The 23,815-nt window shown below is 40.1% G+C and overlaps 1 protein-coding gene across 1 annotated transcript in view; it reads right to left on the bottom strand.

The window, feature by feature from the left end:
• The window catches only part of nrg3b (neuregulin 3b), a 428,509-nt gene that overhangs the window by 195,009 nt on the left and 209,685 nt on the right, over window positions 1-23,815 (bottom strand). The window contains exon 2 of the mRNA XM_029714064.1: window positions 11,337-11,469. Within this exon, the coding sequence (XP_029569924.1) occupies window positions 11,337-11,469 (133 nt within the window). The remainder of the gene's footprint in view (window positions 1-11,336; window positions 11,470-23,815) is intronic.

The following is a 23,815-nucleotide window of genomic DNA, read 5'->3' as shown; positions in this document are numbered from 1 at the left end:
GGAGACCGAGAGGCATCCCCAATAATTTTTTAGGGGGGGGCACAAGGGCTGTTTGACGGGGCAGGAGCTGCCCGCCAGTCAACAGTCGTCGGAGCTGCCCGCCAGTCAACAGTCGTCGGAGCTGCCCGCCAGTCAACAGTCGTCGGAGCTGCCCGCCAGTCAACAGTCGTCGGAGCTGCCCGCCAGTCAACAGTCGTCGGAGCTGCCCGCCAGTCAACAGTCGTCGGAGCTGCCCGTCAGTCAACAGTTGCCGGAGTGGCCAGACTGCGCTGAACTGCCGGAGTGGCCAGACTGCGCTGAACTGCCGGAGTGGCCAGACTGCGCTGAACTGCCGGAGTGGCCAGACTGCGCTGAACTGCCGGAGTGGCCAGACTGCCCTGAACTGCCGGAGTGGCCAGACTGCCCAGACTGTCCCGAGCTGCCAGGCGTCCCCAGTCCAGTCCGGCCCATACCCTGCTCCCCGCACCAGGTTAGTGGTGCGTGTCCACAGTCCTGTCCGGCCCATTCCTGCTCCCCGCACCAGGTTAGTGGTGCGTGTGTCCAGTCCGGTCCGGCCCGTCCCTGCTCCCCGCACCAAGCCAGTGGTGCATGTCCCCAGTCCAGTCCGGCCCGTCCCTGCTCCCCGCACCAGGTTAGTGGTGCGTGTCCCCAGTCCAGTCCGGCCCGTCCCTGCTCGCCGCACCAGGTTAGTGGTGCGTGTCCCAAGTCCTGTCCGGCCCATTTCTGCTCCCCGCACCAGGTTAGTGGTGCGTGTCCACAGTCCTGTCCGGCCCATCCCGGCTCCCCGCACCAAGCCGGTGGTGCGTGTCCCCAGGCCAGTCCGTGATTGGGAGTCCCATAGGGCAGCGCACAATTGGCCCAGGGTCATCTGGGTTTGGCCGGGTTAGGCCGTCATTGTAAATAAGAATTTGTTCTTAACTGACTTGCCTAATTAAAGGTTAAATAAAAAAATGTAAATTAAAAAAATATTTGCCCTCTGATAGGTCATTCTTTTTAGCACACGGCCATATGACTGGACAATAATCAAAATAAGATCAAATTACAGCCTGTAGGACTAGCTTCGTGGAGTGTGGTGTAAAAAAAGCAGAGCATCTCTTCATTACGGACAGACCTCTCCCCATTTTTACTACCATTGAATCCATATGTTTTGACCATGACAGTTTACAATCTAAGGTAACACCAAGTCATTTAGTCTCCTCAACTTGATCAACGGCCACACCATTCATTACCAAATTCAGCTGAGGTTTAGAACTTATGGAATGATTTGTACCAAATACAGTGCTCTTAGTTTTAGAGATGTTCAGGACCAGTTTATTACTGGCCACCCATTCCAAATAAGACTACAACTTCTTGTTAAGGGTTTCAGTGGTTGCTGTGGTTGCTGATGCGTATATAGTTGAATCATCAGCATACATGGACCTACATGCTTTGTTTAATGGTTTGAAAAAGCATGCGATGAAATGGAGCTTTGGACGTCATTGATGATGTAGTGATACACGCATCAGCACACTGCTTCGAAGTTAGCTGCTTAGAGATTTTGACGCATACCTCTGAGTTCCTGTATCAAACGTAACATCACTAGTTATTGGTGTTGGGTTATTGAGATATGACCCAGCAGGTCAGATCAGAAGACTGGAGGTGTAGTTTAGTAGGGGCATGGCTTTGAGATAGTTATTTTTAGCCACCCCTGAGAGTAAATGTCAGGCTTATAGAAGTGTATGAGTTTCCTAAAAGCTTATGTAATTCCCATTGTTGGGAGGCAATAAGGTGGTATAACTTGTTATAATATGTAATAATGATAATGTTCTAGAAAAAAAAAGTATTTTTTTTGGTTTGGATTATGTAAACTTAACATGAACAGGAATGACATTTACTCTCACAGGTAGTAATAGTAATTTTTGAATGGTCCCTTAAGGCTTCCGCATGCTTCGGTTTGGCTGGTGCTGTAGCCGAACTGAACGAGCGTGCTCGCATATCTTCAACTTTCGCTTGAAAAGATCTTTGCTTGAATTATGAGAAAATAGTGGCAATAGTACTGTTTTTCCATCTTGAGAGGCCATAGTCAGAATTAATCTAAGATAACTCAAGAAATCTGTCATTCATTTTGACATTTTATCCTAGGAGATCTTAGTCACGCAATTTTACATCTAACTAGGATGTTTGGTGCAGTATATCTTAAGTGGATGACAACAAACACTTAAATCAAGAATCCCTATTTTTGGCCAATAACTGACTTTGGCTTCCGATGTTCGGCTTGCTGTGTACACAAACAGCTAAAAAAAACATTGATGATGGCCAAAAGAACAAAAATGTCATACAATGGCATCATAATTTAAACACGAACTGTTCCGAGTTGTTTCAGATGGGAAGCATGCGGATGCCTTTAGAGGAAAGTAAAGTAGTGATGGCACTCAGGGCAGAACGTTTTTGTGTAGGCCATAAAAACTAAGTGGAACAGTTTTTTTGCAATAGTTTTTATGCATTTCAGCACAAAAATCTAAACTGATCACCACAATGGCTAATTTTTCAAAACTCTAATTACATTTTTATATTCACAAAATTCACTCCCCAAATTATTTTCAATTTTCATACATATTCAAGTATGTGCTTTTAACAATGCACAATCATATGATGTGGCTGTAAATACTACATTGTGATCCTCCAGCCAGTGTGCTTCAATAGGACAAAGCTGAAAGAGTTATTATGTACAATAATTAGAAATGATGGTGTTGTGTACAATGTACAACCTGTTTTGTATTTAACAATATATTCCACTCATTATCTGAATTTCATTGATACACAGTAAGCTGGTGATTGTTGTCAAGCAGAGAGAGAGTTTACAAGTCACATAGAAAAGGTGATCTTGTACAATGTTTCATTATTGCACGAGGTAGAAATGGCATATACAGTACATACTGTGCTACAATACACAAACACTATTTTACTGTAGCCTATTGCTTTACAATACTCCTATTTATGAGGATTTGTTCTATTTATGTACTGTTTAAGGATGCTGAACCTGTAAGACATATTTCTCAACATGTTCACAACCTTACTTGGACACAAATGATAGAAAATGTGGTTTACAGTGAACTTGAAAAAGTGCAGCATGTGAAGTTCTAGACAAATACTAGATGGAAAAGTACTACTATTCCTTCAATTCAGCCGTTCAAAAGATCTGTTTTGAAAATTGTATCTTGTATTTTTGCTATTGGATTTAAATATTAGTTAAAATGACTAAATATTATCTGATGAATTGGTGACTTAACAAAATGTTTTCATGGAATAAAAAAAAAGATTTTGCATGAATGACTCAGGGGTGAAAGATGCTTTAATCTCCAATGAATGCACAATCAAAGGTTCTTAACATAAGATAGTGGGCATTACACGTGTTATCAGTTTAGAGTTTTGTACTTAGATCTGAAAAATGCACCAAAGTCACAGAAAAAAACGAATAAAGTATTATCGTTTCATTCTTATCTTAATCTAGTCTATCAATTAAATCTCCAACTCCAATCATGGAGATATAGGGTGTGCAGGATTTTGTTGCAATAGTTTATGTGTTGGGGGGCTAGGGTCAGTCTGTTATATCTGGAGTATTTCTCCTGTCTTATCCGGTGTCCTGTGTGAATTTGAGTATGCTCCCTCTAATTCTCTCTCTCTCTCCCTCTCCCTCCTGGAGGACCTGATCCCTGGGACCATGCCTCAGGACTACCTGGCCTGATGACTCCTTGCTGTCTCCAGTCCACCTGGTCATGCTGCTGCTCCAGTTTCAACTGTTCTGCCTGCGGCTATGGAACCCTGACCTGTTCACCAGACGTGCTACCTTGTCCCAGACCTGCTGTTTTCAACTCAATCTCTACTGCACCTGCTATCTCTAATTCTGAATGCTCGGCTAGGAAAAGCCAACTGACTTTTACTCATGAGGTACTGACTTGTTGCACACACTACAACCACTGTGATTATTATTATTATTTGACCCTGCTGGTCATCTATGAATGTTTGAACATCTTGGCCATATACTGTTATAATCTTAACCCGGCACAGCCAGAAGAGGACTGGCCACCCCTCAGAGCCTGGTTCCTCTCTAGGTTTCTTCCTAGGTTCCTGCCTTTCTAGGGAGTTTTTCCTAGCCATGGTGCTTCTACATCTGCATTGCTTGCTGTTTGGGGTTTTAGGCTGGGTTTCTGTATAGCACTTTGTGACATCAGCTATTGTAAAAAGGGCTTTATAAATACATTCGATTGATTGATTGTTCCTGCTCAACACTGACACATCCAATTCAGCAACTTATCATGCAATTAGACTGGACAAGACGAGATGAAATAGGTGTGTTAGTGCTAGGTTGGAACAAAAGCTTGCACATCCTGTTGGAGACCGGTGTGCTACATCATCCGTCTAAATTGAAAATGTAATCCTTCACACTTCCACTGCCTTTCAACTCCCAGTCATGTGGCATCACAATGTAGCACCACTCACGGCTCGATTGCGACACTTTCCTTCTCCTGAGACCTATAGCACACCGGCTATCAAACTCAGCCATACTCAAACAGCGCCCAGGTTAACCAACCCCGGCTCACTCACTGCTGCAACATTAGATCATATAATTGTGAGATTAGCTGCTCGCAAATCTTAATTACGTTCCCTGTCTTATTGCGTGGGGGAGAGATGGTGGCTGGCATAGTTTCTCCCATGTAGCATGGCCCACTCCACTCTTAGAAACAAGGGTTACAAAAGGGTTCTTCGGCTGTGCCCATAGGAGAACCCTTTTTCGCTCCAGGAAGAAACCTTTTGGGTTCCACGTAGAATCCTCTGTGGAAAGGGTCATACATGGAACCCAAAAGGGTTCTACCTGGAACCAAAAAGGGTTCTTCAAAGGTTTCTCCTATAGGGACAGCTGAAGGACCCTTTTAGGTTCTAGACAGCTTTTTCTAAGAGTATGGCTTCGCAGCGGCTACGAGCCTGGCAAACACTTTCTTCTTTCAGGACGGATGAGTTGAGGAGCGACAGCCACATGGATTAGTGCAGCTGTCAAGGTCTGATGGTGCGGTGACAATTTAATTGTGGAACTGGATCCTCACAGAAAGAAGGGGGAAGAGAAGCGAAGAAGAAAAAAAAGTGAAGATGTCTTCATTAATATAATTAATATCAGATCCTGTTAATACTGCTGTCAGGGGCTCCTGGATCCCTCTGTGTGAGTGTGTGTGTCTGTGTGTCTGTTTCTGTGCATGCAAGTGCGTGTGTGTGCATGCATGCCTGTGTGTTATATCTATTTCTCTGTCATTTGTCATCACCGTTGTTGTTAGTGGGACCACTCCTTGCTGTCGGATTTTCACCTGGGTTTTAAAACAGAAAATGATTTATTCACTAAATATTCAGAATGTCTTACTTCTACTCTCCTTACCTCTTTCCTACTATAAGTTCGGACTATTTTGCAAAATGAAAGACAAAATGAGTGTGAATGTTGAGTCTTTGTAGATTTATGTGTAAAATAAAATATGTACAGCCTCTCACACCAAGATCCATGCACATATAAATGTAGTCACACACACATACACACGCCAAGATATTTAGGAATGTATTGGCCAACAGAATCGCATACCCATTTGTCTCTGCATAGTAGATTTCAGTGTGTTCATTGGAATAGCAACATAGTGCTCACCCTAAAAATATAAGATCAAAATGCATTGACAGTGTGCTGTATCTTAAGCACAATCCCATACAGCACTGCTGTCTCCTGTAGGTGTCAGTATATTCAGTTAGAATCCCTCATGAATTCAATGAGAAGCTAGAAATATAAGAATGTTCCGTTATGGTGCCCTAATACACTTTGACGACATTTTGCTTATGAATCAATCGAATATGCATATTTTCAATCTATTATTTAATTTGAGACTTATTCATTTAAATTATGTTGGGATTATTTGAATGATGTGCAATTTATCACATATAAAAACAGACATGAATGTATAACAGAATAGAGGCATATTTCAAAATCAAAGAGTGCATTGCTCCATGAAACGGGAGTTACTTAAAACAGCAAGCACAGTTTTAATGTTGAATACTGAGACTTTTGTCAGCATGTCGTAGCATGCTTGTGTGTGTGTGTGTGTGTGTGTGTATGTATGCGCACACATTCTCTCTTGTTGGTCTGACAGCCTAATGAGAAGAGAGAGGTTACCATAGCAATGGTAAGGAAAGAGCTACCTTATGCTGTTGTGTGACTTGAGGATTTGACACATACACCGAGAACAGTAAACCCGTGATCCCGTGTAGCTCATTTAGTAAAGCATGGTGCCAGGTTTGTGGATTCAATACCCACCGGGGACCAGTACGAAAAATTTAAATGTATGCACTCAAGTCTGCTAAATGACAAAAAAGTTACATGTAAATTCCTCATATGAAGCAAGCCAGTAGAGTGAGCCAGACGACCTAGATAGCAGACGGAGAGATCTGCAATCCCAATGAATGTCTGTCGCGTCAACGTAATACCTTCCCCAACCACCTGACAGGTCAATTATTCAATTGTTGACAGTTATTACGAGTACACCAGACATTATAGTGACGTCTTTTCATGCTGACCACATCGCTCGTGTCATGTGCGCGAGCGTTGCAAAATAAATGTAAATATACATGTTATTCAATTATTGCACCCACACTGCTCGCGCACGCCAACGAGCGTCTGCGTTGCCAAACGCTAAAATAGAAGTCAGTTCTATTTTTGACGCTAAAGGCAGTGCAAGTCCTGCCTCTCCCATCTCCTCATTGGTTTATAGAAGCAGATACCCACGTGCCATCTCCTCATTGGTTATACCCACGTGGGTGATTGAAAGATGAACTGAGTTCGGTTGGTCGTCAATGTAAATATGAAAGTTAGATGCCAATCCCCATATAAAGTCCAAAGAAGAAAAAGCCTGGAAGAATGAGAGATGACTAGAAACGATTCGGTTGACCGTTTTAAAACATAGATATTTCCACCCGAGTCACACCTTGACCTAACCAAACACAGAGAACAATAAGGATCTCTACGGTCAGGGCGCGACACAGACAAGATATGCTTATAAGTCCTTTGCCATTATTTTATATTTTATGATTAATAGTAAGAAGAATATAATTGAACTTAGCTGAATAAAATAGAAAGAATATTTTTCCCATTCTAGAACGAGTGTGCATATGAAGTGGCTATGTTGAGCGTAAAAGTGATCATTTGAAACAGGTCCAATACGCTAGGTACAATCCATAGAATGCCTTAACAATCAAAAGATATATGGGCAGCATGATGCGACTATAGGCTATTGATGATTTGCCTCAGGCTACACATTCCTTGCCTCAGGCTGCACATGCTGTTGTCTTATCAAGTGATCATATTTTCACCCATCAGACTATTCTCAATTTAAAAAAGACATGTCATCTTTATACACTCGAATGGAGGCCACTTTCCTGCCGGTTCATTTCACTCATGTTGATAGGCTACTCCGGTTATTTTGCCTGGGAACAGGTTATATTCCGCCCAAAGTCTGTGTTCCATGGGCTCTCCAACCCTGTTCCTGCAGCTACCCAGTGCTTCATTTGGGAAACCAAGTGCAATCTGCTTGGTAACATCTATAGTAATATGTTTTCACAACGAAACATGTTTCATTAAACTGTTGACAGCCCCTCTCTCTGGAATGAAGGAGAGAGGGGAGAAGATTGAAACACACGGTGGTGAGATATTCTAGAGCTAATGTTAATGTGTAAGCCTATCAATTTTGAAAATATAAAAAATGACCTCCCTATTATTAGGCTATTCAAAACCAAATACAAATTCACTATAACTGTAGGCTAATTATGTATTAAAGATATCGTAAATCAGTATTGTTTTCTATTTTTCTGTCATGTAATATGCGGTAGGCTATGTATTGTATAATGGCACAATAATTTTCGGGCTTGGCCTCATATTTTGGCCTATGCATAAGCATACAGGTGTTTTGAATTATCATACCTTAGAAAGCACTGTCAATTTCATTGTGTTAGGCTTTGAAACAACATCCATAATGACCATGTTTTTGAAAATCAAGTCATTCCAGAGAAAATAAAGTATTGCCTTTCATCTATCCCCACACGTTTAAACAGGGTCGGAGAAAACAAGAGAAAAGGTTGATATTGGCATCCTATTGGACTTTTCTCTGATTAAATTATCTTTGACTTAATGCGTATATGGTCATCAGAGATGCTCGGATGCGGCCAAACTGTGATTGGTGGAAGACCCATCCAGTGTTAGGCACCGGCACGTTTCACTATCATCTTTCCAACCTCTTTACTGTTATTTCCAAAAGCAGGAATTCACAACAATAATAGTACAACAGTTGAGCTCCGTATGTGAGAAAGCCGCTATTATACCGCCACGGTCCCATGTATTTAGAACCATTTACTATCCAGTTCTTCAGAAAAATAACCATTCAATAGAAGCTCTTGAGAGAAACCTGTAATCATTGCTTCAAAACACTGGCACTTGCGAAGCGGACTAGTCCTCGGGTTAAGTCCCCCCTGTCCTTCCTCTCTACCACGGATCCCTTCGTTAATTATACCCATGAGTGTGGTTGGAGAGATGGTCTGTCACAAAAGTGTAATGTTTTGAGCAACCGCACCAGTCATCATGATGAAACTCGGAGCACAGCTCCAGTCTATCCCTTATCAATTACGTTAAGTAGGTTTAGCTGTGAAACTAGCAGCTTGTGTTTTGTTGCAGCTGAATAGAAGAGACACAGTATGCAAATTACGTAGAAAATCATCAAAAATACATATTTTCCAGATGTAGATGTCAGGTAAATTTTAGGTTCTGAATGAAAAGTAAAAATATGTATTTTCTGGACATTGAAAAGACGTATTTTCCGGAAGTGAAAATGAGGGTCATTTTCGGATCTGAATGAAAGTTTAAACATAGTGTTTGAACATAAATCTGGCATGATGTTCAAAGTTGTCCACCCTATAGTTGAAAACAACAGACCACTTCAACTACAATACCATTCTCAATAACAGATGTTTTTTTCTTGCTATGATTGTGATAGGTTGTTGTTTATATACCTAGTTGAATGCATAAGGATAAGAGCATCTGCTGAATGGCCAAAATGTAAAAACTAACACTTACAAAGCATGCTGGGTATTAATTGAATGAGTTTTGCCCCCAAACAAGTAGGGTCCAGAACAGAGCAAATCTGAACCAATCATAGACTTCTAGGCTATGTTTCATGAGTTTGAACAGCACAGTACAGTACAGTACGGCACAGTCCAGTACAGTAGAGTACATTACAGTTTAGTTCAGTAGAATAGAGTACATTCGAGTAAACTATACTCTACTGTACTAATCTATACTTTATTGTACGGTAATGTACTGTACTCTGCTGTGTTCTACTGTACTGTATTGTGCTGTCCAAACTTGTGAATCATAGACGTCTAAGTTTGGGCCAAATCAAGGCCGGACCGAACAAAATCTGAACCAATCGTCTATGATTGTTTCAGATTTTGTCTGGACCGGGCCAAAATTCTACATCTGTGGACCAGACCACACCAAAAAAAGAAGACGGCCAGTCCGGACAGTACCAAAAAAAGATGTCCAAAAGACGGGTCCGTGCTTAGTGGGGAAGAGAAGCGAAGAGGAGAGAAGAGAATAGGCTCCACTTTGCCACGACAAGGAAGATGTGTCTGATACATTGCATTATATTCTATTGTATTGGGTGACGGTATACATGTTCTCTTTTTAATTATTTCAATGTATTGCACTGCTATGTGTGATTTTAATTTGCTTTTATGTACCTAATACAACATTGAAGTTCCCTTGGGAGGGTGAGGTATAATTGAACTATATAGTTGTGCATTTGTCGTGCCACCAGGTCACCCAATATCCACATTGGAGTTAATACCATAAAGAAGTCGACCGAAACATCTTCTGAAATAAGCAGTGACAAGTTTAGCGGTGCTATGCCAGAATGTAAACTGCCAGAGCCCGGCGTGGTATATGGCTGGAAAAACGTACCTCAATCCAGGGATGAAATATGTTGCTGTACTCCTAATTATCCCAAAATGTTGAATGGAAACCTGCTTCTTTTTATTTAAATGGCTGTTTTCCCCAGAATGCTATGATAGCTAATACTGTAGCAGCCCATTGGATTCCATGAAAATGTGACACGTAGCATTGGGGTGAGTAGCCACCGGAAGTGTTGTCGAATCCAATGGGTTGCTTTAGAATTAGCTAGCCTAGTATGCTGACGAAAATGGCAGTTTAACCCTCTACTGCACATCGTTGCCCTCGGGCAACAGAAAACCTTTTGGCCCCTATATAATTATAAATATATTTTTTATCCTATAAATGACTTTATGCATGTAACAATCTGTAAAAAATCCAATGAGGTACAGAAGTTAGTATGGTTTATGAGTTGGGGTAGGAACCTTCTTTCAGGAAGCAGAGCAACGTGAGCGCATGTTGTGAGTGAAAGGTAAGATACATTTAATTATTTTGCATGTTTATATAGAGATAACTTGACAATAATAACTTGTACTTTTGTAGGAATCTCGAATGAAGCATATTTGATAGGTTTTGAAGATATTTCGTTTATATACTGTATATATTAAAAAACAGTTTTATTTTTGTTGCCTCAGGGCAGCGTTGTGCAGTTATGCTACTTGTCAGGGCAATTTAATGCATTGGTCAATGTTTTTGCCAACATATCCACTGACATTCACAGGCAATGGACACAGGGCTAAAGGAGCCTAATCGAGCAGTGAGGACAGTGAGCTTGAGGACAGTGACAGCGAGGAAGAATGGATGCCAGAATCATTTCCTTTTCTTATGAAAAAAGGGCTTGTTTCTGCTATATTTCACTTAATAAATGTTCTGAAAATATCTGATTTTCCTTGGTGATTTAGTACCCGTATGGTACAGCATTTCCATGAGGCAACAAAAAAAAACGTATTTGTGTGGGGGGTAGAAGATACATTTTTTATTATTGCTACATTATCAGAAAGCTTAAATCTTCAAAACATTTGTTATGAAAAAAAGTATGTGTGCAGTAGAGGGTTAATTAAAAACTAGCAGTATTTCAATCTTCTTGATGTATCATTTTGGATAATGGGATAATTATGAGTACAGCACCATCTCCCATCCCTGGATTGAGGTACGTTTTCCGAGCAATCTCGGAAAACTCAGGATCTCTGATCCTGATCACGGCAGCCTGCCATTCAGACCTCACAGGGAATATGTAATTATTGCAACCGTAAGGTCTGAATCTTCAGGCTAGGACAAGTTAGACACAGTGAACTAATACAGACACAGACACACCCCCACACACCGAGAGACTCACCTGCAGTGTCTGTGCACTCCTGCTACTGTCTCAATGATGGAGCACTCGCCCTCGTTGAGGCAGAAGGCCAGGTCCTTGTCATCGATGCAAGGCTTGAAGACCTCTGAACGCAGACTAGGGGATGTGGGGGCCACTGTGAGAAAGAGAGAGAGAAAGAGATATGAGGTTACTGGATGTCACAGAGAGACCATTATTGAAGAACCATTTTGTTTGGGTAACATATAAACTTCAGAATCACAGCAAAAAAAAGCATTTGTTTTCCAAGAAAGAAAGATGACAGATGGAGAGAGATGTGTCAAAATCACCTGGATTAGTACTTGATTTGGGTTATTGTATAAACAGTAAGGATTTTTTATTGTTTTGCCAAATATATTGGCTCTATGATCATGGCCTATATCATCATACATACAGCTTCCATACACACTGACAAGGCTACTCAGGAGCTTGCGGTGCTAACTTGATATAAATAATATTCAGGAGCAGGTGTCATGACAGGGGGGTTCAGGTTCAATAAGCTACCAGAGCGGAGCTAAGTAAACACTGCTGTCTCACTCCACTCCTTCCTGTTAATCATCAACAGTGATGACATCGTTACACATTTGTTGAATGGGAATTAATTATTTGTACTCTGATGAGGCTTTGTTATACAGATTATCAGAATGATTCAAAAGTTTGATGTATATAGTACATAACAAATATGGATACCGTGAAAAAAAGGTGTTTTGGTTACAATTGACAAAAGGGTGAAGGAGGTTGATAGATAAATATAGGCCTACAATTGAACAAATCACACATTACCACATTATCTATCGACATCATTCATCCATGTTATTTAAACATGTTATTTGTTGCAGGTACTCTTATATTTTAGATAGTATTGAAAGTACCTGCTTTGATTTTGAATTGGGTAAGAATAAATGGCTGTGGCATGACATTTTTCAGCTCCATGTGCTGTTCTTTCATTCTGACCCTGTACAAGCCCTGCTCTGCTCTGCACACACAATGCTCTGTCTGTTGACTGAGCCATGGCCGCTATGCACAGCCACTGCAATGCAGGTATTCCGCCGCAAAAAAGAGTCAGCCATGTTTGCACACACACACCAAGGTTGGGGTCAATTCTGAATTGAGTTGTGAATTCAATGAAATTCAAATGGCTTATTTATTCTACACACCATAGAAATGTTTATTTTGACATCACGTATGGCTAACAATACCATGTAGCAGAAGGTTCAAACATTTCATTTGTAAAATGTATTATCCTAAAACAATCAAGTATTTTTGTAGTGGTCTGGAAATATTATAAGATCATGTTGTGGGTTGTCTATAATAATTAATAATTCCCTTCATGTTTTTAAATATCAGAAAAAATACATTTCCCAAAATGTATTAGATCAAACACTGCAGTATGGAAGGGAACAATCTAACATCTCATGACAAAAATAAATACTGTTTGACATCTTTGAGTTATAATCAAACTAATATTTGAAATGGTATATGTAATTATTTGCATTAATAAGTGAGTGGCATATCCTTTTGATAAAATATTTGTCAAATGAATTAGACTGACATTTCACGTCTCAGTTTAATTGGTTTGAATTGCTTAAAATTACATTCTACTCTCTTCAATTCCTTCAATTCAAATTCAATTAAAAATCTTCTTCTTGAGGGGAGTGGACAATTCAAATTAAATTCAAATTCATTGATGGAATTGAATTAAAATCAGACATTTCTAATTGACCCCAACCATGACACACACGCACACGCACACGCACACACACACACACACACACACACGTCTTGTTTCTGGTGAATATTTAAGGGAAAATACATCCAATACTTTCCTGTTAATTGGGTCAATATATCCCAACCACAACTGAAATCCCAATAATTTCCTAATTATTTTCAACAGTTGGTCTAGCTCTAACAGTTCAGAAAGTACTTGACAATTTGTTTGTAGAACGACTGTGAGAAAGTCAGTTCTGGGGTGCATTCAGTTCGATTTAACATTTGCTACAGTGTTCCTCCTTTAAAAGTTGTGTCATACTGCAGCACACCTTGCGGGCTGCTGCAGCATTCTATGGCAAGTTACTTAATTTTCTGCCATTTTTTACATTAATGCAAGTTACTGCTAGTTTGACCACCAGAGAGCAACTTTGAGAAGCATTTGATAGTATCCCATATTGGCATTACTAGAGAATTTAAAACCTTTTTTGTAATAACATAGTACATGGGATTGATTAAGAAATTTGGCTTAATTAATTTGATTAATATTATGGTGTTTCTATTCTGAGAAAAGTGAAAAACCAAACCCTCTGAGTTTCCGTTAGGATGGAATGGAAAATATGGCGCTGTATAACGTGATGGTCGGCAGTAGGCTACAGCATAAGAAGATTGGAGGATTCTAAATTAATATCTAAGGGACATAACATTTCCACACCCTAATTGTAGTGTAACCAATATTAATTTTGCCTATGGTAGGCCTACAGTATATCTACAAATATTTTTGTTCAATGCAGAGACTCGCCGCCAATGATTACATTAAGAGGATTGGGGGATTCTAAATCTAAGTGGCATTTTCCGTTAGGATCTGTGAGAATATCTAAGGGGCTTTTAAATCATTCTAAATGAATTGATAATAATAATAATCGCTTTGTTTAAAAATGTACGATATTTTGGAGATTTCGTTTTCATTTAACCTAGAGTGAGCGACAAAAAGGCAATTATTCTCACTAATTTCTAAATAAAGCCAGTTTGTTTAGAATGATTTATTTCTGGAGAAACCTAACTTCATTATTTAGCAGACATCACTTGCTTATATTCAGTCAACACATATATTTTAAGAATATTATGGAATATAATTGAACATTTACATTTCTCCATGCTTGTCTCAGAGCAGCGTAAAACGGTGCTGAAATAGATGTCCAAAGCGGGAAGGCAATATATAACCATATTTTGGAGATGATTTCATTATCAAATTAACGACAGTGAGCGATTGTAATCTGAATAAAGGCCAACATAATTTTTATAGAAGCCAAAATATAGCCCTGCTAATAGCCATAATGACGCGGTACAACATGACCATGTGTGTTTGAAAGAGTATTTTCCAGTAAGCAACAATTTGTTTGCCTTCCTTAGACAACTTTATTTATTCCCATAGTAATTAGTTATGGATCCATAACTAAATCTCAACATCTGCATTTTGAAAGAGTATTTTTATCATTATTTTATTAACGAAAGCATAAAGACACTAATGAAGAAATACAGTACTGTACAGTATATGCTTTTACATTTTGATAATATAGCATTTTGAAGATATAAGCCACCTCCATTTGTTTATTAGGCTACTGTGCAGTCTGACAAGTAAACATAGCCTACAATACATATTGTAGTAAACATAGGAAAGTGCCTAATTCCTTACATAAGGGAGAGCAGGCCATGCCCAGACTTTCTCGGTGACCTCAAGTACCTTCAATAATGGCTGTACTAGAGAATGCGGGCACGCGGGAGACTGGGGTTCAATTCCCTGATGGGGAGGAAGGAGTAGGCTGTCCTTGTAAATAAGAATTTGTTCTTAACTGGCTTGCCTAGTTAAAAAAAGGTTACACAAAGAGCGTAACATTTCTGTACCATCATTTTTTAATTCTAGTCTAACCAATACCCAAACAGAGTTTAAGTGAAAATAAAAATCTCATTGATTTATCGAGACCAGTCCCCATGCTAGTCTCAGAGCAGCGCGAAACAGTGCTAAAATAGTTCTAGGCTATTGCTTCTAACTTCAATATGCTCTTTAAATAAATAAGACCTACACCACTTTTTACAGCACATTACTCAACACTAGTGAGACTCATGTCGCCTATGGATGGCCTACAGTATATCGAATAATATGACGTGACTCTCCACCAAAAATTACATATTGAGGATTGGAGGATTCTAAATTAAAACCAAAAGCAGCCTCATGGGTCTCCCGGTGGCGGCCGGCACGGGTATCGAATCTGCATCTGCAGCAACGCATTTTGCACTGCGGGAGAGCCCATCCACAAAGTATCAAAATACAGAGAGGTGTTGTTAAAGGTATATTGTCCTGCTAATGGGCTAGTATAATACTGTACATGGTGTCCAGGTCAGGATAGCCGAAACATTTCTTTATTAAAGACTATCAGAAAGAATGTTGGTACTTTTTTATTTTGATCCAAAACCATGAGTGAGTGAGTCACTCAGCTTTATGTAGGTGCCGGCTATATGACTGTGTCATCAACTTGATAATATATAACAATATTTTGGAGGTTATTTCGTTAAAAAAACAAAAGAGGACAATGGTAATCTGAATAAAGGTCAAAATAATATTTGTAAAGGCCAAAACATTTATTTCTATTTTTAGAGGGAGAGAAATGCTGTGCCAATTGTGTGCCGCCCATAAAGGCCAAAATATAGCCCTGCTAATAGCCATAATGGCGCTGTACAATATGACTGTGTGTTTGAAAGAGTATTTTCCAGTAAGCAACAATTTATTTACCTTCATTAGAAAACTTTGTTCCAGTATTTCTGTAATTCACTGATATTTATTATCATAGTAATTCATTATGGATCCATAACTAAATAAACAGCATTTTGAAAGTGTATTTTCATCATTATTTTATTAACAAAAGCATAAAGATGTTGATGAAGAAATACAGTACTGCTGTTTTGAGTTAGAAATGTAACACTTCAGAGTACTTAAGCATCGAATACATTGCAGGTAGGGGATGTTCACACCTACAGTAGCCGGGCTATAAAAAGTCTATTGTCCTGCTAATCGGGCTACAAGTGTTTGAAAACCTCTAAATAAAAATACAGCATCTTGTTTGCATTCTTTATTGTAACCACAATGTCACAAATAATTTGTATCTACCTTTCCAATAACTTTTAGAGTTTGGGATTAATTTGATTAATATTTTGGTGTTTCTATTCCAAGGAAAATTAAAATTCCTCTGGGTTTCTGTTAGGATGGAATGGAAAATATGGTGCTGTATAATGTGACGGTCAGGAGTACAGTACTGGGCTATTTAGCTAAAGAATCCAATGTTCTGTGGGAGTCTGGGGTTCAATTCCCCGATAGGAAGGAAGGAGAAGGTTGTCCTTGTAAATAAGAATTTGTTGACTTGCCTAGTTAAATAAAGGTCACACTAAGAGTCCCCATGCTTGTCTCAGAGCAGCGTGAAATGGTACTGAAATAGTTCTTTAAATACATTTTCTCTTTAAATAAATAAGACATAGACAACTTTTAACAGCTCATTACTCAACACTAGTGAGACTCATGTCGCCTACGGTAGGCCTACAGTATATTGAAAAATATGATGTGACTCTCCGCCAATAATTACATACAGAGGATTGGAGAATATTTCTGTAATTCAGTGATATTAATTCCCATAGTAATTCGTAATGGATCCATAACTAAATAAACATTGGCATTTTGAAAGAGTATTTTTATCATTATTTTATTAACAAAAGCATAAAGATGCCATTATTAGTTACATTGTTTTAGTTTGAATGTGCAGACTGGCACTAAGAACAGAACAGCGGGAACGTTTCCCTAGTCAGCTCTATTATTAGTGCACTGCCCCTTAAATATTTTGGAGATGATTTCGTATTCAAATAACATAAAATGAGCGAGAAAAAGGCAATTTTTGAACATGGGGTGAGAAATTGTTACTAATTTGTAAATAAAGCCAGTTTGTCATTTAGAATGATTTGTTTTTTGCGGGAGAAAAATGTAAATCCTACAAATATCTCATGGGTCTCCCAGTCGAGGCCAGCACATGTATTGAACCAGTATCTGTAGTAACACAGCTTGCACTATGCAGTGTCTTAGACCGTTGCAACACTCAGGCGCTGTACAACGTGACCCAGTTGGGAGTGGCCTACAGTACTACAGTAAGAGCAAAATAATCCTAACAAAATAAAATAATAAAAACCTTAGTGTAACAACAGTTATAGTAAGTAATACTGAAGTTGTGCACAATTATCCGTTTCGATTTAGGTTTATGTCACCCATTCATTGTCAGTTGGAGACACAGTTGGACCCAAAAGCATAATCAGTGCACTAACTCCCCCTTGCGCTGGTCTGAAGCAATGAAGTGGTGATGCAGGGTACCATACTAAACCACAAATTACCTTTAAGTCCCGTGGTGTAAGTTCACAACTTTTGAAGGAGGAACCACTGTATTTTGCGTAATGGCTTGTACTGAACAACACATTCTTCAACATTTTTCAACAGACTTTACATTTGCTCTGTTTTGCTAGTGTGGTGGGGTATTGCGTAAAGCAATGAGTGACGTATTTGAAGGGTACTGGTGCATGTTGAACCCACAACCCAACCCCTCTCCGATTTTCAAGTGGTTATTCAGAACAGCACAGGTTCCACTTAATTTTTACATTGCATTACATTACATTTGGACTGATTGCAGACCTGGTGACTTTTCTACTCCAAAATTAGTGAAAATAAAATGATGGGAACACCAATACAATATAATCTACCTCTCCACAAATGAGCCTAACAACATTATCAGACTGGTGTGTTATTAGCAATAAGCATTATTACCTGTAGCCCAACTGATGCAGCATAGTGGATACAATGAATATGGTGAAACATACCCATCTCTATTTGTACTAATCATTAACTAGATCAGTGCTTCCCAAACTTTTTCAGCCATGACCCCCTTTCATCATGGGGGAACATCCTACCACTCACCCCTTACCACTCCCAATTGAATGAACTGCTACAATGTTACACTAAAATATGGTATAAGAATACATTTTACCCTGGTTTCCCTTCCATACTGAAATCAAGAAGTAATTAATGAAGGATAAATAAACCAGCTTACTGCTGTGCAACGTCACATGCATCTCTATCAATAAAGAGATTATGTTTGTAGATTTTCTCATTTGAAATAAAATATAAAGGTGGTTCTGAAAGTTTTCTTAGGTTTATTATTAGGCTATATAAATATGATGATTGCTTTCCCCCACAATTTTGGCATACACATTTCTTTTCTAAACAACTAAGGAGGATACATTGCTGCTTCTGGTCAGAGTCTGTGACAGCCAGGCTGCCTCTGACTGAAGAGAGAAACAGGTTTGCTTGAGCCTATTGTCTGAGGTTCAGAGAATCAGCCCTTCTCTAATTCTGTAGCCTACTAGACACTACTTGTTTCAAAATTCATATTACTACCAAAGTTGTCTTTGAACTCACAAAATTGAGCCCAATATAACCATTACCAATTATGACTTGTTTCTCGCTCGTCACATTTCAATAGAACCCTTCTCAATTAGAAAAATATAATTTTCTATATCATTCTTATGAATTGACTTTAATTCTTTATTTGTTACAAGTTAGCCCACATAATTAAGGGTTTTGTTTTGTCTCCATTCTCCTTACAAGCCTCCTAAACAAACCACAAGTACCAAACCAAGCACAAACTAGTACCAAACCAAGCATAATTGGCAGTGGGGGGGTTCCAATAACAAAAATGAAGAATTGACTAGCCTAGTACTGTGTAGTGTAAAGCCACAGAAAGCCAGTAGCTACGGTGGGAATATCATTTTCAATCCATCAAAATCCTCATAGTATATTATTAGAGGGGTCAAATTGATCTGTTTCTAATATTTACGCGCCTGGTCATATCATCATGCCATAATATGATTACAAGCCTAGCGGATTGGCTGGTATACTGCCCCCTTACTTTAGATTTAGCAGTGCAATCAATTTTGTTGTTGTTGTTGTTGTTGTTATGGGCCTTTTCTGTTCTGTCACAACAGCCATCATAGCATTACATGTGTCATATGTGCATCATCACTTTTTCAGTACCCCGTGCTTCCGTTGACCATGTGAGAAAGAGATGCATTTCTAAATTAGAGAAAAATAATCCCTTAGTTGTGCCACAACATCCAGATAAATCTTTTGCTCCAGGGTATTGATTGATACATCTCACACCTTTTGTGAGATGTGCTCTCATCTTATCTACGAACATAGACAGGGCTCTAACTCCTCTAGCTCCACAATGAAATAGGGTGCAGGCCAGGCAACAGGCTGTTAGCCAGCCTGCCAGCTTAGTGGAGTCTGCCACTAGCACAGTTAGCGTAGTCAGCTCAGCTTTCCCCATTGAGACCGTGTCTGTGCCTCGATCTAGGTTGGGCAAAATTAAAAATGGCGGTGTTCGCTTCAGTAATCTTACTAGTATAAAGACCTCCTCCATTCCTGCCATTATTGAAAGAGATTGTGATACTTCACATCTCAAAATTGGGTTACTTAATGTTAGATCCCTCACTTCCAAGGCAGTTATAGTCAATGAACTAATCACTGATCATAATCTTGATGTGATTGGCCTGACTGAAACATGGCTTAAGCCTGATGAATTTACTGTGTTAAATGAGGCCTCACCCCCTGGTTACACTAGTGACCATACCCCCCGTGCATCCGGCAAAGGCGGAGGTGTTGCTAACATTTACGATAGCAAATTTCAATTTACAAAAAAAAAACAATGACGTTTTCGTCTTTTGAGCTTCTAGTCATGAAATCTATGCAGCCTACTCAATCACTTTTTATAGCTACTGTTTACAGGCCTCCTGGGCCATATGCAGTGTTCCTTACTGAGTTCCCTGAATTCCTATCGGATCTTGTAGTCATAGCAGATAATATTCTAATTTTTGGTGACTTTAACATTCACATGGAAAAGTCCACAGACCCACTCCAAAAGGCTTTCGGAGCCATCATCGACTCAGTGGGTTTTGTCCAACATGTCTCTGGACCTACTCACTGCCACAGTCATACTCTGGACCTAGTTTTGTCCCATGGAATAAATGTTGTGGATCTTAATGTTTTTCCTCATAATCCTGGATTATCGGACCACCATTTTATTGCGTTTACAATTGCAACAAATAATCTGCTCAGACCCCAACCAAGGAAGATTAAAAGTCGTGCTATAAATTCTCAGACAACCCTTGATGCCCTTCCAGACTCCCTCTGCCTACCCAAGGACGTCAGAGGACAAGAATCAGTTAACCACCTAACCGAGGAACTCAATTTAACCTTGCGCAATACCCCAGATGCAGTTGCACCCCTAAAAATTAAAAACATCTGTCATAAGAAACTAGCTCCCTGGTATACAGAAAATACACGAGCTCTGAAGCAAGCTTCCAGAAAATTGGAACGGAAATGGCGCCACACTAAACTGGAAGTCTTCCGACTAGCTTGGAAAGACAGTACCGTGCAGTATCGAAGAGCCCTCACTGCTGCACGATCATCCTATTTTTCCAACTTAATTGAGGAAAATAAGAACAATCCGAAATTTCTTTTTGACACTGTCGCAAAGCTAACTAAAAAGCAGCATTCGCAAATGGAGGATGGCTTTCACTTCAGCAGTAATAAATTTATGAACTTCTTTGAGGAAAAGATCATGATCATTAGAAAGCAAATTACGGACTCCTCTTTAAATCTGGGTATTCCTCCAGGGCTCCATTGTCCTGAGTCTGCACAACTCTGCCAGGACCTAGGATCAAGGGAGATACTAAAGTGTTTTAGTACTATATCTCTTGACATAATGATGAAAATAATCATGGCCTCCAAACCCTCAAGCTGCATACTGGACCCTATTCCAACTAAACTACTGAAAGAGCTGCTTCCTGTGCTTGGCCCTCCTATGTTGAACATAATAAACGGCTCTCTATCCACCGGATGTGTACCAAGCTCACTAAAAGTGGCAGTAATAAAGCCTCTCTTGAAAAAGCCGAATCTTGACCCAGAAATTATAAAAAACTATCGGCCTATATCGAATCTTCCATTCCTCTCAAAAATTTTAGAAAAAGTTGTTGCGCAGCAACTCACTGCCTTCCTGAAGACAAACAATGTATACGAAACGCTTCAGTCTGGTTTTAGACCCCATCATAGCACTGAGACTGCACTTGTGAAGGTGGTAAATTACCTTTTAATGACGTCAGACCGAGGCTCTGCATCTGTCCTCATGCTCCTAGATCTTAGTGCCGCTTTTGATACCATCGATCACCACATTCTTTTGGAGAGATTGGAAACCCAAATTGGTCTACATGGACAAGTTCTGGCCTGGTTTAGATCTTAACTGTCGGAAAGATATCAGTTTGTCTCTGTGAATGGTTCGTCCTCTGACAAATCAATTGTAAATTTCGGTGTTCCTCAAGGTTCCATTCTAGGACCACTATTGTTTTCACTATATATTTTACCTCTTGGGGATGTCATTCGAAAACATAATGTTAAATTTCACTGCTATGCGGACGACACACAGCTGTACATTTCAATGAAACATGGTGAAGCCCAAAAATTGCCCTCGCTAGAAGCCTGTGTTTCAGACATAAGGAAGTGGATGGCTGCAAATTTTCTACTTTTAAACTCGGACAAAACAGAGATGCTTGTCCTAGGTCCCAAGAAAGAAAGAGATCTTCTGTTGAATCTGACAATTAATCTGGATGGTTGTACAGTCGTCTCAAATAAAACTGTGAAGGACCTCGGCGTTACTCTGGACCCTGATCTCTCTTTTGAAGAACATATCAAGACTGCTTCAAGGACAGCTTTTTTCCATCTACGTAACATTGCAAAAATCAGAAACTTTCTGTCCAAAAATGACGCAGAAAAATTAATCCATGCTTTTGTTACTTCTAGGCTCGACTACTGCAATGCTCTACTTTCCGGCTACCCGGATAAAGCACTAAACAAACTTCAGTTAGTGCTAAATACGGCTGCTAGAATCCTGACTAGAACCCAAAAATTTGATCATATTACTCCAGTGCTAGCCTCCCTACACTGGCTTCCTGTTAAGGCAAGGGCTGATTTCAAGGTTTTACTGCTAACCTACAAAGCATTACATGGGCTTGCTCCTACCTATCTTTCCGATTTGGTCCTGCCGTACATACCTACACGTACGCTACGGTCACAAGACGCAGGCCTCCTAATTGTCCCTAGAATTTCTAAGCAAACGGCTGGAGGTAGGGCTTTCTCCTATAGAGCTCCATTTTTATGGAATGGTCTGCCTACCCATGTGAGAGACGCAGACTCAGTCTCAACCTTTAAGTCTTTACTGAAGACTTATCTCTTCAGTAGGTCCTATGATTAAGTATAGTCTGGCCCAGGAGTGTGAAGGTGAACGGAAAGGCTGGAGCAACGAACCGCCCTTGCTGTCTCTGCCTTGTCGGTTCCCCTCTTCCCACTGGGATTCTCTGCCTCTAACCCTTTTACTGGGGCTGAGTCACTGACTTACTGGTGTTCTTCCATGCCGTCCATGGGAGGGGTGCGTCACTTGAGTAGGTTGAGCCACTGACGTGGTCTTCCTGTCTGGGTTGGCGCCCCCCCCCCCCCCTTGGGTTGTGCCGTGGCGGAGATCTTTGTGGGCTATACTCGGCCTTGTCTTCGGACGGTAAGTTGGTGGTTGTAGATATCCCTCTAGTGGTGTGGGGGCTGTGCTTTGGCAAAGTGGGTGGGGTTATATCCTGCCTGTTTGGCCCTGTCCGGGGGTATCATCGGATGGGGCCACAGTGTCTTCTGATCCCTCCTGTCTCAGCCTCCAGTATTTATGCTGCAGTAGTTTATGTGTCGGGGGGCTAGGGTCAGTCTGTTACATCTGGAGTATTCTCTTGTCTTATCCGGTGTCCTGTGTGAATGTAAATATGCTCTCTCTAATTCTCTCTTCTCTCTTTCTTTCTTTCTCTCGGAGGACCTGAGCCCTAGGACCATGCCTCAGGACTACCTGGCATGATGACTCCTTGCTGTCCCCAGTCCACCTGGCCATGCTGCTGCTCCAGTTTCAACTGTTCTGCCTGCGGCTACGGAACCCTGACCTGTTCACCGGACGTGCTTGTTGCACCCTCGACAATTACTATGATTATTATTATTTGACCATGCTGGTCATTTACGAACATTTTAACATCTTGACCATGTTCTGTTATAATATCCACCCGGCACAGCCAGAAGAGGACTGGCCACCCCTCATAGCCTGGTTCCTCTCTAGGTTTCTTCCTAGGTTTTTGGCCTTTCTCAGGAGTTTTTCCTAGGGAGTTTTTCCCAGCCACCGTGCTTCTTTCACATGCATTGCTTGCTGTTTGGGGTTTTAGGCTGGGTTTCTGTACAGCACTTTGAGATTTCAGCTGATGTACGAAGGGCTATATAAATAAATTTGATTTGATTTGATTTGATTTGAAAGATGATGACAGATCAGATGGACACGAAGATATTGGCGAACCTATAACTATTTTTATGATTTTTCATAAACCTTGTATGGTATTTTGTATGAATTACTATGTAAGAACATGTAAATATACTGTGATTACTAAAGTAATCACAGTTTAAAAACACATGTATGAGAGCATCTTAATGTTACCTAACTTTATTATTATAAAAATAATACATGGAGGAAGTTACCAATTATAACTTACTTATCACTGCATTTACAGTGCCTTCGAGTATGCATTGATAATACATT

Source organism: Salmo trutta, chromosome 2, assembly GCF_901001165.1.
Source record: "Salmo trutta chromosome 2, fSalTru1.1, whole genome shotgun sequence".
NCBI lineage: Eukaryota > Metazoa > Chordata > Actinopteri > Salmoniformes > Salmonidae > Salmo > Salmo trutta.
Note: the sequence above shows the minus strand (reverse complement) of the source record. Positions and strands in the feature narration are given on the sequence as shown.